The following is a 25000-nucleotide window of genomic DNA, read 5'->3' on the forward strand; positions in this document are numbered from 1 at the left end:
GTAGGTATGTGTATGGGTGGTTCAACACATGATTAATGATGTTCTCAGCACGATGATAAACAAGATAAGGTCCTATTTCCCAGTTCAGAGTTGTCTTCTCGATAGTTTTACTCTGTTTTTGTACATGAAATGAAAACTGTGTTGAAGTGGGATTTTGTAAAGAACATAGTCTCCTTTGCAGCTGTCTTTCAGGATGTCACACAACAAGCTCTGCATGACATCCTGACCATTGACTACAAGACTGACTAAAAAGAAGGGTCCTTAAGGTAGCTCCCTACAAAATGACGCACTATCCAGAATTTTGTCAAACTTGGCACAATTGATATTCATACACAGGACACTAAAAAAAGGCAACAAAAAGGTGGTGTCACCCAGATTGTTTTTGCACTGCATGCCCTGTCTTCTAAGTACAACAAAAAAAGCAAGGTGACACAAACACCAACCCAGTGTAGCCAACACATCACGCATGCACACAACCATTTCACCCAGTCAATTAGCAGCCATGGACAGCTGTTTCGGCCTTGCTATGCCTCATCAGCATGGCATAGCTAACATACCAGGCAGGTGTCTTAGACACCCCTTTAAGTGGCAGCTCCACACAACAAAATAATGTGGTAAGCTGGGTTGGGAACAGCACAGCCGTTCTCCCACGGCAAGCGTGTGGGAAGGTGGATCGCCAGAAGAGACCTCTGTGTCACAAAATTTTTAAGTACAACAAAAAAACCAATGTGACACTAACACCAACCCAGTTGGTGTTTGTGTGACCTTGCTTACATGCAGCACGAAAAAAAGCACAATGACACCATCATTGTATTGCCTTTTTAAGTGTCCTGTGTATGAACATCAATTGTGCCAAGTCTGACAAAAATCTCGATAGTACGTCATTTAAAAGGGGATTCCCTTAAGGACCCTTCTTTTCAGTCAGTCAGGTACAGTAGTCAATGGTCAGGATGTCATGCAAAGCTTGTTGTGTGACACCCGAAAGACGGCTCCCAAGGAGACTATGTTCTTTACGAAACCCCACTTCGACACAGTTTCCATTTTATGTACAAAAACAGAGTAAAGCTATAAAGAAGACAACTCTGAACTGGCAAATAGGACCTTATCTTGTTTATCTTCATGCTGTAGACATCATTAATTAATTAATTAATCAGTTACGTTGTACATTTAGCCCTGCTCTTGAAAAACAAAAAGAATACTTCATGCAAAAAGAAGGACGAAAACAATTTCACCCAAAGTACACAAATCCTGTCAGGTTTGTGCCAAGATTTATCGGGCTGACGACAGATATTTATGTCAGACCCCCGTCGACTAAATCACTTCGGTCTTGACTTGTCCATTTGACCTTGCACTGAATCACCTGCCCGGCTAATAAACCATTTGACACTTGATTAAACCATTGGCCAGTGAGTGAAGTCGTCTGTCAATTAGTTGAACCATTCGTTCTTTAACTAAACCATTTCAGTCTCGTCTTGTCCATTTGACAAATTGCACTGAATGACTTGCCCGGTCATTAAACCATTTGCCGGTGAGTTAAATCGTTCGTGGACTACTTGAACCGTTCCTTCTTTAACTAACCCATTTCAGTCTTCTCTTGTCCAGTTGACTTTAAACAGGATTGATTGCCCGTCTCTTAAACCATTTGATGTTTGATTAAACCATTTGCCGGTGAGTTAAGTCATTTGTCAATTAGCTGAATCGTGCCTTCTCTGAGTAAACCATTCTGCTGCGGGGCACAAGATCATTATTTTGTTGTCAGACATGATCATTTCGTATTTCATTTACGGATGGATACTCAGTTGAACAAACCAATTTAAATTAGTCTGTTCCGTTTTAACATCGTCGTCTGAACAATTTCAAAACAATCTAAACCATTTCCATTTTAAATAAGCCGCTTCACAAAAGAACACTCAACCTTTTGTTTTTCGACAGTTTCATTTCAAAACCACTTATTTTGTTTGGCAAACCATCAGTAAACTATTTCTTTTTTCTTTTTTCCATGTGTTTTTGCCGGCGATGGCTGCCCATACTTCTCACCAAAATGGCAATGATAAGACGAAGACAACTGCACAAGTTTGAATTTCAAGTCTCCAAATAAAATACGGTCAGGCTTAGACAAAAAAGATACAATAGAACCTTTTTCGGGATGTCTACAAAACATAGACCTAGAAAATACAGACCTGGAAGATACATTGTAACTACATGTATTTGGTGTTGGTAACATTATTTCATAACTTTTACTGAATTAAACAGTGTTTTGCAAAGTTATGTTTATGCCAAAAACAAACTTCAGCTAGCGGACCTATGAGGAAAGAAACTTCCTTCAGCAAAGTATACAAAGAAGTGCTATTGCATCAGGCAGAATTGCATCATGAGTACATTTCCTTACTTTAACAGCACATATTTAGAAATAACCAATGAAGTAAGGGCCAACCTAAAGGAAGCACACAAAACACTTCTTAAGGAAGAATTCGATCATTCATGTTAACTGTTTACATGTACAAACGTACACATCGCGTGAGTCGTCACATGGAATCTGTCGTGCATAGCAACTTTGTAAACTACAGGAACTTCATTTAATACTCAGTGAACTCGACAACACTTGGCAATCTTACAGTAAGCAGTCTCACCAAGCCGTATGCTTACATACATGTACACTGTACGGCATCAGCATGGGAGCAAAGATGATTTGAACATGAGACTTCAGAATTTCCTAAGTTTGTTTCGCTTGCTGGTTTTGCATTAACTTTTTTTGTAATTCATATGCAAACGATGAGCGTTCAGATAATTAATAGACTTCATTTCTCCACTAATCACAGTATATTCTTAACTTTGTTCTCCAAGCGCAATCAACATGCTGCAATTGCTATGATTACACATAACAATTTATTGCTAATGAAAGCGATGAAAATAAAAACCATTCTTAAATTTTTTCGTACATTTGGTCTCAAAATAGTACCGGCATAGGCTCCAATGCCTCACAAGTATGTATCAATTAAAATTGAAATTTGACAAGTTTAATAATGATACAGTATGTGGAAAGAATACTTGCTTCTCTATGGGTGGCCATCATCCCCCAAAATACAAGAAACTGAGGAAGAACACAGAAATGATTTAACGATGGTGTGTCGAACAAAATAAGTGGTTTTGAAATGAAACTGTCCGAAAAAAAAAGGTTAAGTGTTCTTTTGTGAACCCGTTTAGTCAAAATTGAAATGGTTTAGATTGTTTTGAAATGGTTCAGACGACGATGTTAAGACGGAACAGACTAATTCAAATTGGTTTATTCGACTGAGAACAAATGATCTTGTGCCCTTTAGCAGACTGGTTTACTCAAAGAAGGCACAATTCAGCTAATTGACAAGACTCAACTCACCGGCAAATGGTTTAATCAACTATCAAATGGTTTAAGACACGGGCAATTGATTCAGTGCAAAGTCAGTCAAAATCAGTGCAAAGTGAGTGCAAAGTCAGTTTAGTTAAAGAAGGAACGGTTCTACTAGTCGACGAACAACCTGACAGCCTTTTTGTACTCCGGGTGAAATTGTTTTCTTCCTTCTTTTTGCACGAAGTATTCTTTTTGTTTTTCGAGAGCAGGGCTAAATGTAAATGATTAATGATATTCACAGCATGAAGATAAACAAGATAAGGTCCTATTTCCCAGTTCAGAGTTGTCTTCTCGATAGTTTTACTCTGTTTTTGTACATGAAATGAAAACTGTGTTGAAGTGGGATTTTGTAAAGAACATAGTCTCATTCGCAGCTGTCTTTCAGGATGTCACACAACAAGCTCTGCATGACATCCTGACCATTGACTACAAGACTGACTAAAAAGAAGGGTCCTTAAGGTAGCTCCCTACAAAATGACGCACTATCCAGAATTTTGTCAAACTTGGCACAATTGATATTCATACACAGGACACTAAAAAAAGGCAACAAAAAGGTGGTGTCACCAAGCTTGTTTTTGCACTGCATGCCCTGTCTTCTAAGTACAACAAAAAAAGCAAGGTGACACAAACACCAACCCAGTGTGGCCAACACATTACGCATGCACACAACCATTTCACCCAGTCAATTAGCAGCCATGGACAGCTGTTTCAGCCTTGCTAGGCATCATCAGCATGGCATAGCTAACATACTGTACCAGGCGGGTGTCTTAGACACCCCTTTAAGTGGCAGCTCCACACAACAAAATAATGTGTTAAGCTGGGTTGGGAACAGCACAGCCGTTCTCCCACGGCAAGCGTGTGGGAAGGTGGATCGCCAGAAGAGACCTCTGTGTCACAAAATTTTTAAGTACAACAAAAAAACCAATGTGACACTAACACCAACCCGGTTGGTGTTTGTGTGACCTTCAGCACGAAAAAAAGCACAATGACACCATCATTTTATTGCCTTTTTAAGTGTCCTGTGTATGAATATGAATTGTGCCAAGTCTGACAAAAATCTAGATAGTACGTCATTTTAAAGCGGATTCCCTCAAGGACCCTTCTTTTCAGTCAGTCAGGTACAGTAGTAGTCAATGGTCAGGATGTCACGCAAAGCTTGTTGTGTGACACCCAAAAGACGGCTGCCAAGGAGACTATGTTCTTTATGAAACCCACTTGGACACAGTTTCCATTTTATGTACAAAAACAGAGTAAAGCTATCAAGAAGACAACTCTGAACTGGCAAATAGGACCTTATCTTGTTTATCTTCATGCTGTGAACATCATGAATCAGTTACATTGTACATTTAGCCCTGCTATTGAAAAAAAAAAAGAATACTTCATGCAAAAAGAAGGACGAAAACAATTTCACCCAAAGTACACAAATCCTGTCAGGTTTGGGCCAAGATTTATCGGGCTGACGACAGATATTTACGTCAGACCCCCGTCGACTAAATCACTTGGGTCTTGACTTGTCCATTTGACCTTGCACTGAATCACCTGCCCGGCTAATAAACCATTTGACACTTGATTAAACCATTGGCCGGTGAGTGAAGTCGTCTGTCAATTAGTTGAACCATTCATTCTTTAACTAAACCATTTCAGTCTCGTCTTGTCCATTTGACAAATTGCACTGAATGACTTGCCCGGTCATTAAACCATTTGCCGGTGAGCCGTTCCTTCTTTATCTAACCCATTTCAGTCTTCTCTTGTCCAGTTGACTTTGCACAGGATTGATTGCCCGTCTCTTAAACCATTAAATTTTGATATTTGATTAAACCATTTGCCGGTGAGTTGAGTCATTTGTCAATTAGCTGAATCGTGCCTTCTCTGAGTAAACCATTCTGCTATGGGGCACAAGATCATTTGTTGTCAGACATGATCATTTCACATTTCATTCACGGATGAATTCCCAGTTGAACAAACCAATTTGAATTAGTCTGTTCCGTTTTAACATCGTCGTCTGAACAATTTCAAAACAATCTAAACCATTCCATTTTAATTAAATAACCCGCTTCACAAAAGAACACTCAACCTCTTGTTTTTCGACAGTTTCATTTCAAAACCACTTATTTTGTTTGGCAAACCATCACTAAACTATTTCTTTTTTCTCTCTTCCATGTGTTTTTGTCTGCGATGGCTGCCCATACTTCTCACCAAAATGGCAATGATAAAACGAAGACAACTGCACAAGTTTGAATTTCAAGTCTCCAAATAAAATAAGGTCAGGCTTAGACAAAAAAGATACGATAGAACCTTTTTCGGGGTGTATAGAAAACAGAGACCTAGAAAACGCAGACCTAGAAGATACATTATAACTACATGTATTTGGTGTTGGTAACATTATTTCATAACTTTTATTGAATTAAACAGTGTTTTGCAAAGCTATGTTTATGCCAAAAAAAAACTTCAGTTAGCGGACCTATAAGGAAACAAACTTCCTTCAGCAAAGTATTCAAAGAAGTGCTATTGCATCAGGCAGAATTGCATCATGAGTACATTTCCTTACTTTAACAGCACATATTACTAATTATAGTCACTTTGGCTTTTCCCTAAGGTTCTTAAATCTGATCTGCTGGGTCTAGTTCGCAGACGACGGTGCTTTTATAAGTGGTCAGGAATCAGAAAATCAGCACCTAATCAACTGCTTTATAATCTGGTGTCAATGGTCTAATATGATAATAAGGGTTGACAAATGTTTTACTTTTGGAATATGGAAACTGCGCACTAAATCTGTCCAATATTTACCTAAACTGTTGATAAATGGAGTTCTTGTCCCATGTGTGGAAATGAGTGAATCATTTCATTACTTAGGATGCTACTTTGACTTCAACATGTCTAACAACCAACACATGTCAGAATTGTCCTCTCCTGTACAAGACTTGATGTGTGACATTGATGAGAAATCACTGCATCCCAAAAACAAACTTCTGCTGTACAGCCGCTATGTCCATCTAAACTGTCCTGGCATTTTACTGTAGCTGACATATCAAAAACCTGGATAATAGCAAATCTTGATTCTATAGTGAATGGCTATATTCGAAAATGGCTTGAAATCCCGATATCTGGTACACTGAATAATGTTTTTCTAGAACACAATAAATTTGGCCTTAATATTTGTCCTCCTTCAGTTAAATTCACTCAGTGCAAAACAGTTCTCCGCAATTCCTTAAAAGAGTCACAGAATGATTCCCTAAAAGATCTCTGGAAGTCGTCAAGCAGTCACACCAATATTCAATACGATGTGTTCAAAGTTCTGAAAGACTTCCGTTCTAATCAAGAAGACAAACTGCAACACCACTTAACATCTCAAGGTTTCTTTTTTACAAAATAATGTTATCAAGCACTCATTGTCATCTGTTAACTCTATTTGGTCATCTGCCCAGTCTCATCTTCCCAAAAACATCTACAATTTTACCATTCGCTACATCAACAACTCCCTTCTTACACGTACGAATATGACAAGATGGGGATTATCACAAAGTCCTGATTGCTCCTTTTTGCCTTAACCATAAGTCACTCCTCCATACTGTCACTGGTTGTCAACATCACCTTGATCGCTTCACCTGGAGACACAACTCAATTCTCAACTTCATTGCCAACTCACTTCAACCTGTAATTAATGGTCGCTCTTCACTCTATGCTGATGTCAATGGCTTTCCGAGTCCTTCAATCTAGTATATCAGCACGTCGATTAGTAGGGTCCTTTACGGAGTCTAACAAGTCAACAAATTTAAGAGCATCTGGGCTAGTGAAATCATCTAGATGAAAGTTAAAATCTCCAGTGATAACCAGTGGATGAGTACAGTCCTCCATCAGGGTTTCAATCAGCTGAGAAAACTGTTCAAAGAATATTGGTGTCGTTAATTTATTCTTCTTGGAAGGAGGTGGGCGATTATAAGAACAACGCATACTTTAAACCTCCCATGTGAAATAGAGACATCTAAGTATTCAAATGATGTAAATTTCAGATTTGAATTATTTTTTATGTTAAAGGCCTTGCGAATAAACAACGCCACACCAAGTGTTCTCTGGGGACTTCGATGAAATTAAAGTCCTTTACTGAATTCAGAATTTCAGTGATTGAGTTGTTATTTCCATTGTTGGTCGTCCAATCGATTTGAAATAACGATATCATGTACTGACGCTGATTTTCTTTGTAGAGACTGAGCATTCCAAACAGCGAGTTTAATCTTATTTGATGTTGTTAGTTGTTAGTGACCAAGTTTGTGTCCAAGTTTGGAGAGGTCCAGTGGCTTATTTCTCCTGTACATGTACAACATTAAACTTGTGTTGCTACATTGTACTTACAATGTACTTACTTTTGATTATTTCAAAGAAATTTCCTTTACATTCAGCTTGTAAACAGACCATTTTGCAAAATGAGTACATGTACATGTAAGTGGAACCCTCTAAGCCAGACCCTCATTAAACCAGAATCCTCTCTTTACCGGAGGTTTTTTTCGGTCCCAAAATCTCTGTCATACATTTTTTCCTATTTTTAACCTCAGTAATTCCGGAAACCGGACGCTTGCCGCCAAAATCAAATCACACATTTTTTAATGTGCCACCTTGTGCCCAAGGCCTAGGGAGCCTCCTTAAATACTGCTTCTCAGCGCTATTTGAAATGGATACTTAATTGACTTAAATACTGTTTATCAGCGCTATTTGTAGGCAGTTGTCATACACCTCCTGTTGACAGTTATTGTTGTTGGCAGTTGAAATGCTAACCATTTCAAATAAGTGCGTAAATCTAATTGAGAGCTTATCCCTAATTAATAAATTACTGTACATGAAAGCTAACCATTCAAAATAAGTGCTTAACCCTAATCACTTAGCTGAGCATGTAACCCTAAACACTAATAATTATTGTTTTTGATAGCATCAGAGACAACAAGCCATCATAATAATCTTAAAATGATTTCTCTAGTTTATTTTATACAATGTACATACTGCATACAATTAATTACAGATAGATATCAAAATAAATAAATATGTTAGAATGGGCAATGTTCAGTTTAAAAATTTAAACTGGTTTGAAAAAAAAAAGGAACTTCAAACCAGAAACAAAATTAAACCAAAACATATACATGCAAGGGTTTTGGTTAAGGTGAGACATTTCAAAACAATTAAATTTTGTGTTTACATGTACAGTGTATGAAGCTTAACAAACTGATTAGCCCATCCAACAAACTAGAAAGCAAGTTTGATACACTTCATTAAGAATTTTCACCACCCCCTCAAAATTAATGCCTTACATGTGAGTCAGATATTCCATGTTCCACATCTGAAAACAGCCAAAGTTGAATCCAACAATCAAAGTGCTTGTTTGCCTTATATACTTAATTGCTGTCACAAACACAGCTCCTGATCAAAAACAAAATTATACAACAAAAATAAAAAGAAATATTTCATTATGATCACAAAATAAAACCTGCACCTGTACATTGAATTTCACACAACAAGAAAAAGCTGAAGGAAAGAAAACACAAGATATGTACAACACTACATAAATTACACAGTACGCATGTCTAAATATATATTTGATGTATTAACTGAAAAGTCTGCCTTTAATATGTGGCTTAAGTGCACACATTTACCTGAGGACAAATTCTTCATTTCAGTATGGTCACATTTCATGTACAAAAATTTCCCAAAAACATGGCTAAAACCTGAAATTGAATGAAAAAGAGCTCAAATTTAACTCCTTACATGTACTGTACAATGTATCTCAAACTTGACAACTAAACAAATATAATTAACAAGCCAAATAAAATAGATTTCAAGTGTACAGTACACATGTGAAAGGGGCAAGCACCAGATCAGTGCTTTGTACAAACAAATAACAATATTGTAATAATAAAAGTTCAATCATACTTCCTATCTCAAGAGCTAAGTGAGTTCCATTTATCCTTGCAGCATTTCTGAGTTGTGCCATATCTTGCGATCCAGGATTGATCACCTCAGCAGGGCTTGTGTGCCATTCATCAAATTCCTCCCCTTCATCATCCAGACGAAGATCAATTAAATAACAATGTCCTTGCTCTGTGCCAACAGCTGCTATGCCAAACAGTAGCTTTAACTGCTGACTGAAACAAAATAATAAACCATATTTTTTTATGCTATCATCTTAGTCAAAGTCAGACAGTGCACCTAAAATTAATCCTTTTCCTCCTCAGAGAAGACTTAGAGATTTTACTCTGTCTAATGCCAGACGCTTTTACTCATCAATGAGGGCTGCTTCAGGGGTGAATGGGTTAAAATCATGATTTACTCTGACAAGAGTAATTGGCTTAATGCAAGATTGACGGGGGGGCAACACACAAGTCAATGGTGAATTCCAGATTATTGAACTGTGGAAATACTGTACACGTAACGCACATTTAAATGTTTCCTCAGTATTAACCAAAGAATACAATGTATAAAATAATTTGGACTGACATGTCTAGATATATCTGCTATGACATCTGTAAAATTCAATCTTCTCTGTGGTCAACAAATTTTGCAGCAATACAAATGAAGCACATGTACATATGACTTTTTCATGTGCTAATTGGCTATGAGTATTCCTCAATAAATTGGATCAACAAATGTTAAGATGTGTAGTTTGATGACGTTTGTTCAACACTTTTTGTTGGAAGAATGTTTTGATTTCGATCAATCATTTTCTCCAACATACAACAAGTCTTCAAGTATGTAGCCACCTTTTCAACGTTGTATTGCAAAGACCAATCAGAGTTTAGGGCCCAGTCTTCAATCCGAGAACAATGAGCAATCTAAAATGGTGGAGATGGAAATTGTGACTAAAGTGACATGTTTCCAACAATGTTACATGTATATGCGTATCCAACATTGTTAGAAGCATTCTTATAACAATGTTGGGACATGGTCTTCTGACAATGTGACAACATGTAGCTGGGGCTTTACCATCAAAGTAACAGCCTTTGGATGAAAATCAAAGCTAAAAATTTTTGATGTGTTACATAAACACTTTCAAATGTGTCGAAAAAAAAAAAAGTGATTTTTTTATCATAGTAGCACTTTAATGATAACTTCAGAATATAATTAGTTCTTATTAACCGAGCGGGAGGTCTGTATGGGAGAATCTTGACCGAGGTCGCCAGTACAAACCGAACGCAGTGAGGTCTGTACCAGCGACCGAGGTCAAGATTCTCCCATACAGACCGACCTCGCTCGGTTAATAAGATGTTTATTATATGGCCAAACAAGAACAATTTAATTCGTTTAATGCAACTGGTTTGTACTAACTGACATTTTGCTTGCGAGCGGCGATGAGTGGCGATGAGCTGAACTTAATTCTGTCAAAGTTTGCTTGTCATCCTCTCTTCTGTCATCATGCTGTTTGGCACTTCCATAAATAAATATTGGTAGAAGAAAATATTCAATATTTTTGCATTTTAGTTTGCATCTTTTCACTGCAAAACATTACCCGTCTAGATGCCGGTCTAGATGGGAAAATCTAGACCGCGGTCAATATCGATTTTAGCCAATCAAATTCGTGAATTTCGTAGTTCCCAGTCCTCGTGAGACAGAGTCATATAATAAATACCTTTTATTAACTGAGAGTGAGGTCATTACTGGGAAATCTCAGACAGGGGCTTTGATGTATTGACCGAGCGATAGCAAGGTCAATACATCAAGGCTGGGGTCTGAGATTTCCCTGTAATGACCGAACGGACGAGGTTAATAAGTTATTTATTATATGGCACTTTTTTGCTAAGTTTTGGCCTGTTTTTTGTCCTTTGGATAATAAAACTCTCTCTCGCTGTGGCTCTCTTTGTCCCTCATACTAAGAAAAATGTGTATGCTAGTTTTTCCTTCAGTTATTGAAAATATAGTTGTACTTTGTCCATATTTTTTCTTGTTTTTGCCCATGCGCTCATAGCTTTTAGTCCCAACTCAAAAGAGCCACCAAGCCGAGAAAAGTTTTCATAATGCCCGGTCATTACAAGAAAATCTTGCCCGCTCAGCAGTCAATCAGAGCGCATGTACTATTGTAGCCATATAATAAATGATCCATATTGGCTACTGGCTTGAACATTCAAAAGAACACATTCCCAACAAACCTGAAGGCATGAGGTGATGCATGAGCTCCACCAGACCCTGTCACGCTTTCAACTACCGTGACAGGATAGGGAATTTCGATGGCTTTAATAACTCGTGATACAAACGGATCAAAGATGCAAACAATCCCTCCACCAACACCTGATAGGTCTTTTAGTCCAACCAATAACTTTGTACCATCTTCCGTTCGAAGTTCTGACACAGACGAAATACACAAGAGGCGTTGTTGTTTTAAGCTTGAACCGAACCTCCATGAAGCGTGTCGCGAACCAGTTGTTGTATTTATTACTTCCAAAGTTGCTCCACGAACCAACCAGGCTAACTTTCCACTTCTCAGGACACTTCCTGAAATATAACTTTCTGTGTCGTGTTGAAGATCTGGTCTTTCCAAACATTCAATTGTCACACTGGAGTAACACCTTAACGGTGTGACTGAGTTTGCTGAGCAAGCACGATTCATGATTCGACCGAATTTATATCATAAGGACTAGTTTTCCCCTTTCTGTTATTTCCTTGCTACTGAAATTCAAACGAGCACGCCATTTTTTTTTTTACCTTAAGAGCGCGCTCGCTGGGTAGGTACCTTATGTATTCCTGATTATAGTGTATTGAATTTTATAAAGAAATGAAGAAATACATGACGTGCCTACCTTCTCGCTGCCGATACCGCTGTACAAATATGAACTTGACGACCCCTGGTGTCTCTTACATAATGGACTCAATGGACACCAAAAGGACCGAGTGGACCTGGAAGTAGTGATCCTCACAGATAAATTTTTTCTCAGGAAGAACACCACTTCATCGCCTCATCTGATAACGAAACGACGATGGGAGTGCCAAAGTTCTATCGTTGGGTCAGTGAACGATATCCTTGTCTGAGTCAAGTAATTGAGGAACATCAGGTAATTTTTAAGTCACGCATTAGGACGCATTAATCGTCTGAATCCCTATGAACTTGTGGTCTCCGTACATGTACGTACGTACATCACCCTCGTTACTTCATCTGCTGTGATTTGCTGTGTATTTCAGATTCCTGATTTTGATAATCTGTATCTGGATATGAATGGCATCATTCACCCTTGTTCGCATCCAAATGACGATGATCCACATTTTCGCAAAAGTGAAGAGGATATCTTTGCTGATATATTCCACTACATAGAGGTTAGGTTTGCATTCCTAACTTTATTTTTTGCTGTATAGCGAAGATATCATTGACGTCACCTATTGTTATTAATTCATGTGCCAACCAGAGCCTGATTGATTGTGGAAACAAAGGGTCTTTTTTTCCTGTGGTTGGCACATTTAAATGACAAAAGCGATGTTTGTAAACAGATATCATCTCTATATTCCACTAACCTTTCAGAAGTGAAGATAAAAAAGATAAAGGTTAACCATAAAGATAAAAAACTCTGTTTATACTTTCTGCCAGTGACCTCTGTCTTTTATCAGGTCCTCAGCCTTTCACAAGTCACTGGGTACAGCTTATAAAAAATTAATTAACAGTTAAGCTTAAGCTTAATATCAATGATATTTCTTAATTTTTACTCATGAAGCTTTTCATTTCTTATTGTTGTTATTACCAACAAGTGACAATCCTCCAAAATACAAGTAAATTGAGACCCTGAAACAAAAATACTGGACAAAAGTTGGTAGCCATGTTTACAGCTGGTTAGCTTTTGCTGTGCCAGACCTTAATGAATCTTACTTTCTTAATCTTTGAATCATAATCTTTTGTTAATGGGTTAACCCATTGACTTCTGGGGGTTCCCCTTTGAATGGCTGGTTTAGGCCGGTTTGGGTGTTAAAGGGTTAATTAAATTAGTCTTCAACCATCATGTTTGCATAAAGTTGTTTTTAATAATATTATTGGTTACTATGAATCCCTGTCAACAATTTGTGATTGCTTTTAATAACCATTTACAGGTAAGTATTAAAATTTTAAAGATATTACTGTTTAAGTAATATAAATTGTTTGTTAAAATAATTGAGCCTTTTTGAGTGCATGGTGAAGCCCAGGATCAATAGGCCATCAAGACTAGAGCCACATAGGAGGAAAAATTGGCTTACCAGGGGTATAAATACATGTTTAAATTACTGGCCCCAGTTGTTCAAACAATAATTGATTGCACTATCCCTTGGATAAATCACTATCCAGTGGGTAAGTCATAGCAAAACCATCTGCACTATCCAATTGATAGTGATTTATCCAGTGGATAGTGTTATCCACCTTTTGAAAAACTGGGACTTGCAAACCAATCAGTATAATAATAGAACATGTATGTTGTTCAGTTTTCAAACACTGGCAGTTGGTGTAACCTTTGAAAAAAAGATGGGTTACATGAAATCCCTTGTTACATAATGGAACATGTATACATGAATAGGAATTTTACAGTTAGGCATTTAACAGCAAATATACAGCAATATGATATAATAATAATAATATATATATTTTTAATATATATATTTTCTTCTCATTCAGGTGCTTTTTCGTATCATTAAACCAAAGAAAGTGTTCTTTATGGCTGTTGATGGGGTGGCACCTCGAGCAAAGATGAATCAACAGCGAGGCAGACGATTTCGGTAACCATAGTGATACCTAATAACAGTTGTTGTTTTGTGCAGAAGTCAAGTCAAGAAGCATTCATTTTGTGATACAAGCATGAAATTTGACATATGCAGAGAGAAACTAGAACTTAGAAGTCAGAGTTGACTTAAATGAACCATATGTATGTTTGTACATTGAGTTAAGGGGATTTGGTTTCTAATCCGTGGGGCCTTGTTTGGTTTTTTAAGGCCTTTCATCCACAGTGTAACCAACAATTATTGACCATAACACGGTGAAACAAGATAGCTATTCTGCTGGCAATAAAACAAAGCAATTGTACCAAGAAATCTGATATTTCTGAGAACTCGCAATAAATAAAAAAACAAATGGAGCTAGTGTAACACCAAGAAATGTGTGATGGTGAAATAGAACACTCCTCTCCTGGTATAGAATTTTACCACAAAAAGCGATTTTTAAATTGCCTTAAAAGAAGGTTCATTGCAAACTAAATTGTGACCCTTCATGCAAAAAAGGGGGCTTGTGCATTTCATTGAAAACCATGAAGTTTTTTCACGGTCACGGTGCATGAATTTCAATTTTCAAGGCCTGAATACACTGTGATCACTCTACGATAAGAACTGACTAATCATGCCTGAATGATCGGTGAAATTTCATAGTGTGAAATTAAGGCTAAAAATTCACGCCATGAAATTGGGAGTGAACAATAATATTCATGGTGTGAAATTGATCAGATTGTTCAGAAATCAGTCATGCCATGAAAATAATCTAGCCTCTTTTGTTTACCAGTACGCTGTCGCCATCTTTGGCACTCAGGACAAAAAGAATGCCTGATCGCAGGGTACAAGAAATCTGTGAAAGCTGATCAACGCCAAGAAGGAGAATTTTTATTCCTGAATATTCATGCCTGGAAATAATGTCGCATTTTAAAAGAATTTCTGATGTCCACTTAATTGTTATAGAGCTCAGGAAAAAGTAAATTCTACCCCCTGAAAACCACAAAATAATTGCAAAATTGGTTATTTTGCTGGTGACTTCTTCATACATTTACACTGGTTTGTTGACATGACTGAAATAGGGATCAAGCGACTTTTTTCACGATGTGAAAGGGAAATTCCACTCACATTCCAATCATTTTTCAACATTTTCACAGCGAGGACCGTGAAAATAGCCATAGCGTGGAATTGAGATAATCCCCCTTTTCGTGTGAAGGGTCACAATTCTTGTTCTGTTTGAATTATATGCTATTTGCCACTAGTACTGAGCTACTTGTACAGGTATAGCCAGATGCTGCACCTGTCTCCACTGCTTGCTCTATAGATCTCTGGGATTGCAATTCTCTGCAACACCCCTTATGTGTGGGACGCAAGGGAAGGTGGTTATGAATCCTGTAACAATGATGATTTGGTATATGAAATGAATCGTATATGAACTGCGGATATGAAATCAAGTAAAGCTATGATCTTCGCAGTTATGAACGAAATTTTTGCAATTGCGTAGCGAAGCCTGAAAAATTCAGCACTTCAACGGGTTTTGAACCCGTGACCTCGCGATTCCGGTGCGATGCTCTAACCAACTGAGCTATGAAGCCACTGACGTTGGGAGCTGGTCATTTGTGCGTTCTAATGTAACAGCTTTCCTTGATGGTGGCCGGGAGCTCATGTTTTGCCCCAATGAAGTGGCTGCCACAGTCAGAACAGAGCTACATGTACAAGCTTGGTCCAGGCATGGCTGAGAATCTGTGCAGTGCGTTAATAAAGCTTGAGGTGTCTAGAGACTCTACTAGCTTCAGATGTGGATGGCCCATATGATCTTGCTTGTAAACGGCACAACCCAGCATTTGCTGTTGGTGGCTCCCCCTCTTGTTTGCCTGGTATGCACCATCCAAGGCTTAAAGATATCCCCGCCGACATTGGTGAATGGTGGTCACTTGGAAAATCGGCCATTTTTTGTTTCTAAAGTCCTCCCCTCAGGTTCTTTATGCATATGTTTATAATCATGACACTGTTGACTCTCTTACCCCCAACTACCCAGAGGTCTTGGCTCCTAACTGGGCCACGGGTGAAAGTCACCCTTGGTGCTTCACTCTGTTGTGATGGTACATTTACCTTACCAGGAGGGTGATGACATGATGTGAGCCAGGGAGGATCACAGAATGGTGTTCATCATAGGTTGGGTCTGCCAGTTCGAGTCAACAGTTGACTCTGGGAGTCCATTGGTGTCTAGAATGAGCCTTAGCTTGAACAGTGGGCTGGTCTTGGTAGTCTTCCTGAGTTCTGAAGGCAGTCCATGTCATCTTGATAGGCCTCATTCTGGATGTTTCGGATGACCACAGATTGTGCTTGATTGAGAACATGAATGGTTAATGGCACTATTAGGCCTGCTGTGGCTGCTATTGGACTGGAGAGAAGTCTTTTGATGAAATTTGCACAGATTAGCCTTTCGATTGCTTTAACAAGAGTTCCGCACTGTGCCATGTAAACTAAAGTTACAAGATAACTTTTGAAGCGACCAAACAACACTTCAAGGACAAGCGTAATGAAAATCCATAATTTAACATGCTGGCAAGCAGTTGTAAACATGGGATTGCCAAACATCTGTGAATGGCTTTTCAACTGTCTTGCAGCTTTTAACTACATGAACCCAAAGCACCGGGGACAATGATTTTGTCGACATTAATTTTGGAGTGGTATTTTGCTTAAAAATAAAATCATTTGAGATATACAGGAACGAAAATACACATTGCGCTGTTTCAACACGAAGATGCGAAAATTTGATGTGACAAGCCGATTTAATTTTACTTTCTATATGAAAACAACCGAATTAAATGATTCAGTTTAAATCATTGAACTCTCCAATTAAACCCCCAAAAAGTATTATTAATACCTCATGAAACTGAACAAACCTTCATTTCCTTGCAAGACAAATTAAACATCAGTACGGAGGTGTACATGAGGCGCGGTGGCCTCATGGTTTGTGCGCTCGACTCCAGATAGTGTGGTCCAAGTGCGGGGCCTGGCCGGGGACATTGTGATGTGTTCTTGGGCAAGACACTTTACTCTCACGGTGCCTCTCTCCACCCAGGTGTATAAATGGGTACCGGCGAAATGCTGGTGTAACCCTGCGATGGACTAGCATCCCATCCAGGGGGGAGTATACTAAATACTCCTAGTCGCTTCATGCTATGGAAACCGGAGAATTTTTAGCGCCGGCCTGATGGGCCTTCTGGCTTGTAAGCAGTGACTTTACCTTATGGAGGTGATGAAAGGTCACAGCGCCACAAAAGGTCAACATAGCACAAACCAGGACTTCAAAACAGCGACGATAGCAAACGTTTCACGGATTAGTCTTCTGAATACAATGTATCTTGCCGCTTGTCTAGTGCAAGACAACTTTACAAGAAAGTAGCCATCGTAGTTCACTGAGAAATTTGGTTTGAACTGAACATCCACAGAATATGGAAAGGGTATAAAAATACGCACTACATCTGGAGAGAGTCTTTCCATCGCAGCACGTGCCACTTTGCTGAAAGATCTTTTAGTTTCGCTGCAAAACAAACGAAATTGCTCCGTAAGGTACCCAATTATCAATTGAAAATTATTTCAGAGTTTTATAATGACCAAGAATCTGTTTCACGGTTGTTCCTCACCGATTACGTACGTGTCAAAACTGATTTCATGATTTCATTTCGTGATGTAACTAAAAACACAATTCAAAGGTGCGAAAATGAATAACAAAGGCCAAACACGTTGAAAAGAAACTAGTTTGCAAATGGGATGGTTTTATTTTTAAACTCGTTGACTCTGTTGTCAACGCATTGTCAACGCATTTGATGGTTTGCTTATCTTTGAGCGGTACTGTATGGTGCAGAGCATGCATCTAGTGAATTTGGTGGCCATTCTAGTCTGGATAAGGAGCATAAACATGAAACTCCTTCTCAAGTCAAGACATTGCAGTATAATATTTGTTGCATGTTTGGCCGGAAGTAACTGTCTGAGGTGCCTTTTGCTGCAGAGGTCTACTTTTATGCCAAGACGTATTGTAAAAAAAACAATTTCTGCTTGCTTGGAATAATTTCTTGTTTTACCTATACACTCACTTTACCCAAAGTCAGTTGCTGTACCTTGGCTACATTGGGTTATTCCAGAAAAAATCCCCCCCCCCCCCCCCCCGACGTGTGGGGTCATTTTTTAACCCCCCCCCCCCCCTCTCACCTGGATTTCCTGAAGCCCAAGACCCCCCCTCCTGTCTGGATTTCCAAGTCAAAAGACCCCCCTCCTGCCTGGATTTCCGGGAAAAATATTAAGCTTAATTTTTAATAGAAAATACACACAATCATGTGTAGAAGATGTTCTTTTTTAATATCTAAGGCTTTGGCTAAATTATATAAAAATTCTGTTGTGTGGAACTAACAAAAGAAGGGAGCAAAAATGCTAAAACGCGAACGAGTGTTTATACATTGTTAGCTCATAAAAATCAATTGCCCTTGTTCTTTCTTTGCGCTAAATATGGTCCAAAAGTAAATACAATTATTAGTAGAGAACATGACAAATGAGTTCAATAGTCATTCCTTTTGGAGACATAACGTCAGTCTCGTCCACTCAAGATCGAAAACTTTTAAAACAAACATGATCAAAATCTTTTGAAAAATGAGTCTAAACTTGTTTATCATTCAAATTCTTTTATACATGTATCTTAAAGACTGGATAATTTGAGTCACACATCCTACCTTCAAGAGCCTGTAGTTCTAATCTGCGGTGGAAGGAAAGTTCAAACTCGTGTTGTGAAGAGCTTTCTCAGTCCGACATAGTTTCAAAAAGTCTTTAGGCTTTCGTTAGTTAATCGGAAAGACAAAATGTGTGCTATAAAGAACCTCTCCAAGACAAAAGCACTTGAAACAGCTCCCATTCACGAAAACGAAATTTTAACATATATTTTCAACTTTCAACGAATTACTTTAAAACCCGCTACAGATGGCTTTCAGATTTTGACAGATTCGTCCAGTGCATGGGTTCTTCACCAGGCTCTTGCGGATTGGGATGCCTATTTGTTTTGCTTTCTCAAACTTGACTTTCTAAATACAAAATGCAAATACAAAGTGCAAGAAGGTGTGAAAGTAAATCAATTGTTTACTTTCTTTACTAGAATCATTACACGAAACAACGGTGGCACACTGGGTCTGGGTACGAGTAAAAATGTGTCAGGCGTTTCAAACTCTTCGTTGCGATATTGTTGCGACGGCTCTTTCTTTAGTATCTTGTTCGCATTTTCTGGTATAAAAAGACCTGCGAAGGAACTTAGATTATCATTTATGTCAGGTGAGAAATATGTGAACAAAATATTTCTACTATTTTCAGGGTCTGAGAGTGCTAAACCGTCACCGAACTAAACGTTCAAATCGCGTGAACTATCGGTTCAGATGACCCCTGCAGAAGACTTTTTCGAGTTCAACCCCCCCTCCTGCCTGGATTTCCAGGGTCCTTGACCACCCCTCCCGCGAGAATTTCCAGAATCCCATCCGTCGGGGGGGTGTGGATTTTTTCTGGAACAACCCATTGTAGCTGTGTACTCTATTCAGATCTCAGATCTTAAGAACTCAGTGAACAAATTGCAGGTATAGTAAAAACTATTGTATTTGTTGTCATTTCATTTTTGCGTCTCTATGTTTTTTTATCTTTTTGTGAAAGTTCTGCCAAAGAAGCTGAGGACAACATTCGTAAAGCTCTAGAAAAAGGACAGATTTTGCCAACAGAAGAGAGATTTGATTCAAACTGCATTACCCCAGGTATACATGTACATTCACTGTTACATTTATATTTATACTATACATATAGATTACTTCATGGTAGGTGAGTGGATACGATTTTTATTCACGAGTTGTGAAGGATCGCGTAAACGAACGAGTGATCAAAGCGAACAAGTGAGTTTAATGATCCTTCACAACAAGTGAGTAGTAAAAATCGTACAAACGAGCCAATCATGAAGTAATTTGTTTATTATATAAGTACAGAGATCATAAAGTTAACGAGGAAAGTGGTAATCGAGAGGCTATCAAACCACCTGCGCCAAAGGTCAACATCAAAATTATTAGCCAATCAGAAGGCTAAAATAACGATATAGCCAATCAGAGTGTCGATATGTCGTTTTTTACTAGTGAAAAAAATCGTATGATCAATCAGCTGGCTTCTCTAGCGCAAAGAGACTATTTTTATCTCGATCCTTTTTGGTGCGTAAATCTCGGTACCCATGTAATAAAGACATGTTAATGCATGGAGCTCTCAAAGAGACTTTTCTGGCATACAGAAATCCCCACATCACCATCTTAAACAAAGTGAAGTTGTTTGCAAAGATGTCTACTGAATGACTGCTATTTACTTCACAATTCAAAACAAGATTAACTTGTTAAATCCTATAGATGTCCTATTATTGAAATACTAGTAAATGAAGATAACTGCAAGTTTAACAGTTTTCCTTACGATGTGAAAGAAAATAATTGATCATTTTTTTCCCTTAATTCAAAATAGTAGTTATTACAGATTATTCATCAAGCAAAATGACAAACGTTTTAGCCTAACTTGTTTATCAGGGAAACATTAATTTGCTTTTATCAGGTACTCCTTTCATGGTGCGACTTCATGAACAGTTGAAGTTCTTTGTGAACTACAAGATTTCCTCTGATCTTGCTTGGCAAGGATTAAGAATCTATTTGTCTGGACATGGGGTACAGTATACTACATGAACATTTTTTTAAACCAAATTTGTTTAACCGTTAAAGAAGATTCACTTGGTAGTGAAAGCTTTTTCTATTGTTCAAGTAGATTTTTCTTAGTCATTAAACAGTGTAAACCATGTGTTAAAAAGCTTAATCTCTTTGGGACCAGGTTGTGCACTGTTGTAAACAAAACTTTGCTAATCTGATTTTAGCCTTGACCTGTAATAATTATATGTTCCTCAAATAATGAGGAATTTTCAGCATCCAGTTGGACATCTTGATACGTAACAGTAATTAATTTTATCTGCTGGATCTTATTTTATATTCTTTTTCTTATTGTCTGAATTAGAATGATTTTACCTTATCCAGCTTGAAATTAAAGGAAAGGACCCTCTAAGAAGATTGATATTGTTGTGTACTTACAGACACCTGGTGAAGGAGAGCACAAGATTATGGAATTCATCAGATCAGAAAGGATTCGGCCAGACTATGATCCTAACACAAGACACTGTTTATATGGGTTAGATGCTGACTTGGTGAGGGACACATGTAATAATACATGTAATTAATTGCAGTTTTTATTTTGCACTTCTTCTACATGTACAATTTTTTTCACTAAGTCAAGCTGCTTCAAGAATCTTAATTTTTATTACAATGTACCTGTAAATACATCTCTTTTTTTTTTCTTTCGTTGTGTTTAAGGGGATCTTCCCAGAGTAAATGCATGTTTTGACAGCAGGGTCCATTTGTTTGCAATAGGATTATTTCAGCATCAATAACCTTTTTCCCTAAGGAAGAATGGTTTTTCTGTGTCACCATGTAGCTTCATGAAAAAGGCAGAAGTAGTTATTTAAGGTGGCTCAGACCAGTTTCGACACTATCCGGTATTAACAGACCTTGTTATTAGTCAAGAAGGATTGACACTTCAACTCTTTATCACATAACAGGAATGTTATGGTACCATGTGAAACATCAACATGAACAAGATGCAGTTTTTTTGTGACGTAAAAAAGTTACCATAGCAACAGTAAAGCTTTGCAAAAACACCCTATATTTTGGCTTTACTTGCTCATATCTGAAAAACGAACTCAGTGATCCAAGTTTTTTATTGCTCAAAAGTGATCGGAAAGCCAAGATGAATCTCTCTGCAAATGTTAAAAAATTTCTTGGCACGGATTCAGAGCTACCTTAAATTTTCAATTATTTAAGGTAGCTCTGAATCCGCTCCACAGAGTTTTTTTAAACTTTCCAGAAAGTTTCATTCTAGCATGCTGATTACATTTCAGAAATAAAAAGTGGGGGTTATCGACTTCGGTTTTGAGATTTGAGCAACTAAAGCCAAAATATGGGGTGTTTTTTCAGGGCTTTCCTGTTGCCACAGTAACTTTTTACGTCCCAAAAGTGACTGAATCTTTTCTCAGCAATAATTAGAGTTTGATATGGTACCATAACATTGATTTTAAGTGATAAAGTGTTGTAGTGTCAATCCTTTCTAATAAGAATGTTTCTTTCAAGTGTTAAAACTGGTTTGAGGACCTATTTACATCACCCTGCGAGCAGAGCCTCCTTTTGTCTTTTTCTTTACTGAGAAGGAGAAAAGGAGGCTCTGCCCGAATCGCGTCAACTCTTTGAAGCCACCGCAGCCCCGAACTTCTGGACTAGTCAATCTTGTTTTCTCTCGTCAAACCGGTTTTTCCAGTGCGAGCGTCCGTTTAGAACTCCATTTAGTGACAAAACCGATGGTTATAATTGAGCCCGCTGCCATGAAAAACCAAGATGGCGGCGAGATCTGGCATACATGTATTAGGCTTGGGTTCGAGACTGTATCCTGGCAACATGCAGCGCATATTCAATAAAGATCTTACTCGATTCATGCAGAGCCTTTCTCGAGAACGCCAAAATCGAGCAAGCAAAAGAAAGGCTCTGCTAGCAGAAGGTATTTACAAGTACAAGGCTAAAAAAATTTTAAAAGTTAAAAACTGAACATTTTTGACATTAAGTCATCTTTACACTATCAATTACAGTCTATAATGTACATTATTAAAATGTAGTCTACTGTATGTCAGCACTTGCTTTTGAAGTAGCCATGTGTAATTTTTGGAATATATGTAATTTCCAGTGAAAATGAATTTGCTTTGGAATTGTGAGATGAGAGTTAGCAACACCACAGCTGTTTCAGTGGGCTCCCTTAGAATTGCACAAAATAATTTTGCTTTTTTGTATCTGGCATTGTCACATTCAGTTGCTTGTTCTTTTGCTGGTGACAGGTTCTTTAATATGATTGCATGAGTATACAGCCATTATTGCCATTTATATTGCCATTAGTTTTTTACAACTCCCCAGGAAATCTTTAGACCCTGTATTTACATGTACCTTACAAAGTCTTTTTGGGTATTGTAGTGGCAAAGTATCACAGTGCAATGTAAGGAAAAGTCTGAGAAAAAACTAGCGAAAATTAATAATGAAATTTGTTCTCACAGTGTATACGACAAGACTTGTCATAGAATGAATTATTATTGTTTAAGTAGAAATTATGGCAGAGATTGCTGACTGCTTTCATAGTGAAAACAAAATGGCTACTATCTGTTTATTTATGTTTTGGTCTCAGATAATGCTTGGATTATCAACTCATGAGCCTCATTTTTCCCTTCTTCGGGAAGAAGTGAGATTTGGAAAAGCAGCAAAAAGGTTTGAAAACAGTGTGCAGCCAGTATCTTCATGTAAAGTAGAGCTGTCCTTTAAGAAATAGAAAACATGTGCCGTGTTTCTATAGAGTTATAGAAACACAAGTGAAAGTTTGGGAGAACGAGAAATGCTGTGGGAACACGAGCTGCAGTTCTCTGAAACTTTCACGAGTGTTTCTATAACTTGATAGAAACACAGAGTACATGTTTTCTATTTTTTTTAGAAAACAATGCAACGCAAAAAAGGAAAACAACTTGTTAACTCTAATTATCAAAATGTAAATTCTCTTTGCTTGTGCTATCACTACGTCAACAGCTCGAGCTAGTTCTGTGTCTCCATCGAGTTACAGAAACACGATTTTTAACCAATCAGCGTGCATATTTTCTTAGGACTGTTTTCTAAAAAGAAATACAGTAGTTGTAGTTTTTTGTTTGTCGTCCATGGTCAAGAAAACTCAAAGAAATTCTAGAAAGGGGGAGGGTGAGTAAAAATTAATTACAGATGATCCACCACAAGGAAGGGGGGTGGGGGGGCAGGGGTGTTCTGTACATGTAGCACAAGAACAGCTGAAAAAAAAACTAACTACTGTTGTTAATATGAAAAGAACTGATATGGAACATACAATCATGTGCAATAAAAAGAAGTACCTGCAGTAGTTAGTTTGTCAGGAAAAGCTTTAGGGTACCTTTAACATTGTGGCAACGCAAAATTCTCTTGATGGGCTAGTGAACCTTTGGGTAGCAACAGACTATTATTAACCAAGTACTCGTCTCCAAGAGATTCATGAGATTGGAACAGCAGGTTTTAAGCAGTTTCAAATGAAAGATGCCAGATTGCCACTAATCTCTAAGACGTGGTAACAAATTTGTTGCTCGTTAAAGGGGCTGTGTCATGTCAGTTCGGTTGATTTTGTGTTGTTTACTCGCTCCCACAAACTATACAGTGTAACCTTAAACCCATAAATGACAAAGTAGAGAACCAACAAACTCAAGCCAGATATGGCATCAATTCTGGCTACATCAGTGGAAGGTGAGTGCTCTCACCACTGCACCAGCCATGCTCCCTGAAGTTCTGATTATGACTTTATTGGAAATACAGTTGTAGGATGATGATGGAAATCAAAGCAGTTAGCTTTAACTCTTCATCTGAGCAATTTTCTGTGATGAAGGGCTCACGCTGAAAATGTCAGCTCACAGTTCTTTCTGATGTTGGTTAAATTTACCTTTATCTACTGACATTTGATAAAACCATGTTTGATTAGCAAACCTTGTTGCAGTGTGAACCTTTTAAACTTACAATGTAGGGCAAACTTAACTCTTCCACTTCCAAAATGTCTCCCTATCACACGACTACAGTAAACTGCCTGCCATTTGCCAGGGTATAACCAAATATGATAGTAGTGCCTGTGATGAGTAATCAGTGTATGAAACCTGTAAATTAATTTTGTAAAACACAAATGTATCTCTCTTTTACCATGTGACATCACAATGTGATTTGTGCCGTGTTGTAGCTGCTTTCTCTCCACAGA

General features: G+C 38.0%; 2 protein-coding genes across 4 annotated transcripts in view; one reads left to right on the forward strand and one right to left on the reverse strand.

Annotated features, from left to right (window-relative positions):
* The window catches only part of LOC137997396 (protein ELYS-like), a 70163-nt gene extending 58059 nt beyond the window's left edge, over window positions 1-12104 (reverse strand). Inside the window, exons 1-4 of one of the 2 annotated variants that reach the window (XM_068843359.1) lie at window positions 11515-12104; window positions 9305-9516; window positions 9028-9099; window positions 8686-8794 (exon numbers count right to left, since the gene is read on the reverse strand). In XM_068843359.1, coding sequence (XP_068699460.1) covers window positions 8686-8794; window positions 9028-9099; window positions 9305-9516; window positions 11515-11972 — 851 coding nt within the window. In that variant the 5' untranslated portion in view covers window positions 11973-12104. The remainder of the gene's footprint in view (window positions 1-8685; window positions 8795-9027; window positions 9100-9304; window positions 9517-11514) is intronic. The other variant, XM_068843360.1, reaches the window with a different exon arrangement.
* A 122-nt stretch (window positions 12105-12226) lies between these two features.
* Window positions 12227-25000, forward strand: part of LOC137997398 (5'-3' exoribonuclease 1-like) — a 51098-nt gene continuing 38324 nt past the window's right edge. The window contains exons 1-8 of one of the 2 annotated variants that reach the window (XM_068843367.1): window positions 12227-12414; window positions 12542-12673; window positions 13992-14092; window positions 19763-19860; window positions 20687-20796; window positions 21213-21323; window positions 23396-23475; window position 25000. The exon at window position 25000 is cut by the window's right edge and continues 87 nt beyond it. In XM_068843367.1, the coding sequence (XP_068699468.1) occupies window positions 12340-12414; window positions 12542-12673; window positions 13992-14092; window positions 19763-19860; window positions 20687-20796; window positions 21213-21323; window positions 23396-23475; window position 25000 (708 nt within the window). In that variant the 5' untranslated portion in view covers window positions 12227-12339. The remainder of the gene's footprint in view (window positions 12415-12541; window positions 12674-13991; window positions 14093-19762; window positions 19861-20686; window positions 20797-21212; window positions 21324-23395; window positions 23476-24999) is intronic. The other variant, XM_068843366.1, reaches the window with a different exon arrangement.

Source organism: Montipora foliosa, chromosome 3 (assembly GCF_036669935.1).
Source record: "Montipora foliosa isolate CH-2021 chromosome 3, ASM3666993v2, whole genome shotgun sequence".
Taxonomy (NCBI): Eukaryota; Metazoa; Cnidaria; class Anthozoa; order Scleractinia; family Acroporidae; genus Montipora; species Montipora foliosa.